Raw genomic sequence first — 6,000 nt, 5'->3', positions numbered from 1 at the left:
TCATAGAGACCCACAGAGACCCACACTCATAGAGACCCACAGAGACCCACACTCATAGAGACCCACAGAGACCCACACTCATAGAGACCCACAGAGACTCATACTCATAGAGACCCACAGAGACCCACACTCATAGAGACCCACAGAGACCCACACTCATAGACACCCACAGAGACCCACACTCATAGAGACACACTCATAGAGACCCACAGAGACCCACACTCATAGAGACCCACAGAGACCCACACTCATAGAGACCCACAGAGACCCACACTTATAGAGACCCACAGAGACCCACACTCATAGAGACCCACAGAGACTCATACTCATAGAGACCCACAGAGACCCACACTCATAGACACCCACAGAGACCCACACTCATAGAGACCCACAGAGACCCATACTCATAGAGACCCACAGAGACCCACACTCATAGAGACCCACAGAGACCCACACTCATAGAGACCCACAGAGACCCACACTCATAGAGACCCACAGAGACCCACACTCATAGAGACCCACAGAGACCCACACTCATAGACACCCACAGAGACTCATACTCCTCGAGACCAACACTTTTTGTTTGTATCTCGGTAGACCGCTCTGCGTTGTTCTACAGCGATGATCTCTCATTCCCCTGTCTCAGAGAGGGCAGAGAGAAGAGAGAGCCAAGAGAGAGAGAAGAGAGAGACACAGAGATAACAGAGAGAGACACAGAGATAACAGAGAGAGACACAGAGATAACAGAGAGAGAGACACAGAGATAACAGAGAGAGACACAGAGATAACAGAGAGAGAGACACAGAGATAACAGAGAGAGACACAGAGATAACAGAGAGAGAGACACAGAGATAACAGAGAGAGACACAGAGATAACAGAGAGAGAGACACAGAGATAACAGAGAGAGACACAGAGATAACAGAGAGAGACACAGAGATAACAGAGAGAGCCAAGAGAGATAACAGAGAGAGACACAGAGATAACAGAGAGAGACACAGAGATAACAGAGAGAGACACAGAGATAACAGAGAGAGCCAAGAGAGATAACAGAGAGAGACACAGAGATAACAGAGAGAGACACAGAGATAACAGAGAGAGACACAGAGATAACAGAGAGAGACACAGAGATAACAGAGAGAGCCAAGAGAGATAACAGAGAGAGACACAGAGATAACAGAGAGAGAGAGACAGAGATAACAGAGAGAGAGACACAGAGATAACAGAGAGAGAGACACAGAGATAACAGAGAGAGAGACACAGAGATAACAGAGAGAGACACAGAGAGAATCAAGAGAGAGAGAAACAGAGAGAAATAACAGAGATTCAGGAGAGAGAGAGTTGAGAGAGAGCCAAGCGAGAGAGATAGGTTCAAGAGAGAGAGAGAGAGTCAAGAGAGAGTTAAGAGAAAGAGTAAAGAGAAAGAGAGTTAAGAGAGGAAGATAGTTGAGAGTTAAGAGAGAGTTAAGAGAGAGTTAAGAGAGATAGAGAGAGTTAAGAGAGAGAGAGTGAAGAGAAAGAGAGTTAAGAGATAGTTAAGAGAGATAGAGAGTTGAGAGAAACAGAGTTAAGAGAGAGTTAAGAGAGAGAGTTAAGAGAGTTAACAAAGAAAGAGAGAGTTAAGAGAGAGTTAAGAGAGAGTTAAGAGAGAGTGAAGAGAAAGAGAGTTAAGAGAGAGAGTTAAGAGAAAGAGAGAGTGAAGAGAAAGAGAGTTAAGAGAGGAAGATAGTTAAGAGAAAGAGAGTTAAGAGAGAGAGTTAAGAGAGAGAGAGAGTGAAGAGAAAGAGCGTTAAGAGAGGAAGATAGTTAAGAGAGAGAGAGTTAAGAGAGAGAGTTAAGAGAGAGAGAGAGTGAAGAGAAAGAGAGTTAAGAGATAGTTAAGAGAGAGAGAGAGTTGAGAGAAAGAGAGAGTTGAGAGAGAGATAGATTCAAGAGAGAGTTAAGAGAGACAGAGAGTCAAGAAAGAGAGTTAAGAGAGTTAACAAAGAAAGAGAGAGTTAAGAGAGAGAGAGTTAAGAGAGTTAACAAAGAAAGAGAGAGTTAAGAGAGAGTTAAGAGAGAGAGAGTTAAGAGAAAAAGAGTTAAGCGAGAGTTAAGAGAGAGCGAGAGTTAAGCGAGAGCGAGCGCGAGGGGGTGACGATGCCTCGCCTGAAGAGTGTGATGGACGCTGCGCGCCCAGCGGCCCCGTGGAAGGAGCGGGAGCGGCGGGCGCAGAGGGAAGGCCTCCGGCACCTCGTCGTGTCGCACCTCGGGGACTCGTACACAGGGGAGTGGCACGCGGACAAAAGGCACGGTGAGACACACAGTGAGACACACACGCTGAGATACGGTGAGACACACACACGGTGAGACACGGGGGGACACGAGGAGACACTGGTTGACCTGGTGAGACACCGGGAGACTTGGGGAGACACGGGGAGACACTGGGGGACTTGGGGAGACACTGGGAGACTTGGGGAGACACGGGGGGACACGAGGAGACACTGGTTGACCTGGTGAGACACCGGGAGACTTAGGGAGACACTGGAAGACACGGGGAGAGTTGGGGAAGTCATTATCGCTGCCACAGCCAGCTGTGACAAACTCCTGATACTTGGTGACTTCAACGCCAGAGTTGGAAGTGACCATCAATCATGGAATGGAGTCATGGGTGCAACACGGCATTGGAAAATGTAACAGCAACGGTCTTCTGCTGTCTGAAAACATGCTCTGAATTTGACCTGCTCGTCACCAACACGATATTCCAACTACGAAAGCGCAAGAGAACGTCATGGATGTGTAATGTGAGGTTCTATCCGGGTCGTTGACGGATCACAACTCGTCACGATGATTGGCTCTGCCGGTCCTGGTCCACAGCCAATGGGGAGAACCCTAGGGGGCGTGGCCCTGACGTCATGGTGAAGGTGACAGCTGCAAGTAGATGATTGGTTCTGCTGGCTTTGGCCACAGCCAATGGGGGGAAGCCTAGGGGGCGTGGCCCTGACGTCATGCAAGGTGACAGCTGCAAGTAGATGATTGGTTCTGCTGACTTTGGCCACAGCCAATGGGGGGAAGCCTAGGGGGCGTGGCCCTGACGTCATGCAAGGTGACAGCTGCAAGTAGATGATTGGTTCTGCTGGCTTTGGCCACAGCCAATGGGGGGAAGCCTAGGGGGCGTGGCTCTGACGTCACGGGAAGGTGACAGCTGCAAGTAGATGATTGGTTCTGCTGACTTTGGCCACAGCCAATGGGGGGAAGCCTAGGGGGCGTGGCTCTGACGTCACGGGAAGGTGACAGCTGCAAGTAGATGATTGGTTCTGCTGACTTTGGCCACAGCCAATGGGGAGACGAGTCAGGGGCGTGGTCCCGGGAGCCTACGGTGGAGTCTGGAAGATTCCACGGAGGCTAACCAGGATTGGTGGAAAGGTACCACGTGACCCGGCTATTAAATAGGGGTGGAGACGGATGACACGTGGTCAGAACTGGAACGAACGGAGGGTGAGGCCACGCTGGAGCGGAGGTCCAGGCTGCCACGTGGTCCAGGCTGCCACGTGGTCCAGGCTGCCACGTGGTCCAGGCTGCACCACGTGGTCCAGGCTGCACCACGTGGTCCAGGCTGCACCACGTCGTCCAGGCTGCACCACGTGGTCCAGGCTGCCCCACGTGGTCCAGGCTGCACCACGTGGTCCAGGCTGCACCACGTGGTCCAGGCTGCACCACGTGGTCCAGGTTGCCCATGTGGTCCAGGCTGCCACGTGGTCCAGGCTGCACCACGTGGTCCAGGCTGCACCACGTGGTTCAGGCTGCACCACGTCGTCCAGGCTGCCACGTGGTCCGGGCTGCACCACGTGGTCCAGGCTGCACCACGTGGTCCAGGCTGCCACGTGGTCCAGGCTGCACCACGTGGGCCAGGCTGCACCACGTGGTCCAGGCTGCACCACGTGGTTCAGGCTGCACCACGTGGTCCAGGCTGCACCACGTGGTCCAGGCTGCACCACGTGGTCCAGGCTGCACCACGTGGTCCAGGCTGCACCACGTGGTCCAGGCTGCACCACGTGGTCCAGGCTGCACCACGTGGTCCAGGCTGCACCACGTGGTCCAGGCTGCACCACGTGGTCCAGGCTGCACCACGTGGTCCAGGCTGCCCCACGTGGTCCAGGCTGCACCACGTGGTCCAGGCTGCACCACGTGGTCCAGGCTGCACCACGTGGTCCAGGTTGCCCATGTGGTCCAGGCTGCCACGTGGTCCAGGCTGCACCACGTGGTCCAGGCTGCACCACGTGGTTCAGGCTGCACCACGTCGTCCAGGCTGCCACGTGGTCCAGGCTGCACCACGTGGTCCAGGCTGCACCACGTGGTTCAGGCTGCCACGTGGTCCAGGCTGCACCACGTGGTCCAGGCTGCACCACGTGGTCCAGGCTGCACCACGTGGTCCAGGCTGCACCACGTGGTCCAGGCTGCCCCACGTGGTCCAGGCTGCACCACGTGGTCCAGGCTGCACCACGTGGTCCAGGCTGCCACGTGGCGGTGCGTGTCTCTCTATCTATCCCTCTCACGCTGCCTGTCAGCAGTGTGAAGGAAAGCTGTAATACAAAGTGAATAAAAGACCGGATTTCAGAAGTCGCCACAACGAGCTTTATTACAGATGCATCCTCGTTCACACACCACTGGCACTTGATTGACTACGTCGTCATGAGGAGGAGCGACCGGCACGATGTTGAAGTTCAAATTCTTAGGTTTTTTTCGGTAAAGTCACGTAGGTAAAAAATGTAAAATTAATAAAAATAAAATAAAAACAAGTATAACCCGTAAAAACAAAGTTTTTCACTATAAATCCTTTATATGCGTGGCGGCTAGAGTCCTCTCGTCCTCTGGCTTGAGATGGCTGCCACCTATGGGTCAGATGATTGCATTGCACCATTAAGCAATTGGTAATTAAATGTAATATTTTTGTCCTAAAAAGTGTAAAATGTTTGAAAAAAAATTTTCACGAACAATAATTGTCACGCACAACGAGTCTGTGTGGAAAATGTCAGCTCGATTGGATCACGGGAAGTGGGTTAAAAAACGACCGAAAGATTTGCACGGTCCTAAGCAAGCAAGCGAACTTAATATAAAGGATTTAATCACGACGTTTCGGAGGCAACACAAGCTTCCGTCTTCAGGTGGAACAGTCACAGCACGATAGCTGTATCAAGCTTCAAATCTAGAAGTTCAATTTCATTTATTAGGTGTAGCCCTGTGAGCCATTCGGCTCTTGAATCGGGTGCAACCGCAACAAACAAAAACAAAAACATGAACAGAAAACATCTTAAAGTGAATATGTGACTGAGTGCAAATAGCAAATCCAAGAAAAGACAGAAAAATATTGCAGAAAAAGCACCGTACACCAACACTGTGTGCAAAAATCCCAGTGGGATGCAAGTCAAACAACAACAACCACAAGACAACTTAGATTAAGGCCATTAGTCTAACTCTGTACTACAACAACACAAACATGGCCAAACCAAAAAACTTTTCGAAATCACTAAAATAAAGCCATGAAAGTCAAACAACAACAACAACAACAACCACAAGACAACTTAGATTAAGGCCATCATTCTAACTCTGTACTAGAACAAACAAACATGGCTAAACCAATACACTTTTCGAAATCACCAAAATAAAGCCATGAAAGTCAAACAACAACAACAACAACAACCACAAGACAACTTAGATTAAGGCCATTAGTCTAACTCTGTACTACAACAACACAAACATGGCCAAACCAAAAAACTTTTTGAAATCACCAAAATAAAGCCATGAAAGTCAAACAACAACAACCACAAGACAACTTAGATTAAGGCCATTAGTCTAACTCTGTACTACAACAACACAAACATGGCTAAACCAATACACTTTTCGAAATCACCAAAATAAAGCCATGAAAGTCAAACAACAACAACAACAACCACAAGACAACTTAGATTAAGGCCATCATTCTAACTCTGTACTACAACAACACAAACATGGCTAAACCAATA

General features: G+C 50.1%; 1 protein-coding gene across 1 annotated transcript in view; it reads left to right on the top strand.

The window, feature by feature from the left end:
* Window positions 1-2,105: 2,105 nt before the first annotated feature.
* MORN3 (MORN repeat containing 3) overlaps window positions 2,106-6,000 on the top strand; it is a 50,221-nt gene continuing 46,326 nt past the window's right edge. The window contains exon 1 of the mRNA XM_078883435.1: window positions 2,106-2,291. Within this exon, the coding sequence (XP_078739561.1) occupies window positions 2,138-2,291 (154 nt within the window). The 5' untranslated portion in view covers window positions 2,106-2,137. The remainder of the gene's footprint in view (window positions 2,292-6,000) is intronic.

This window comes from Lampetra fluviatilis, chromosome 71 (assembly GCF_964198595.1).
Source record: "Lampetra fluviatilis chromosome 71, kcLamFluv1.1, whole genome shotgun sequence".
Taxonomy (NCBI): Eukaryota; Metazoa; Chordata; class Hyperoartia; order Petromyzontiformes; family Petromyzontidae; genus Lampetra; species Lampetra fluviatilis.
The sequence above is the reverse complement of the archived record's forward strand: the minus strand, read 5'-3'. Positions and strand labels throughout refer to the sequence as shown.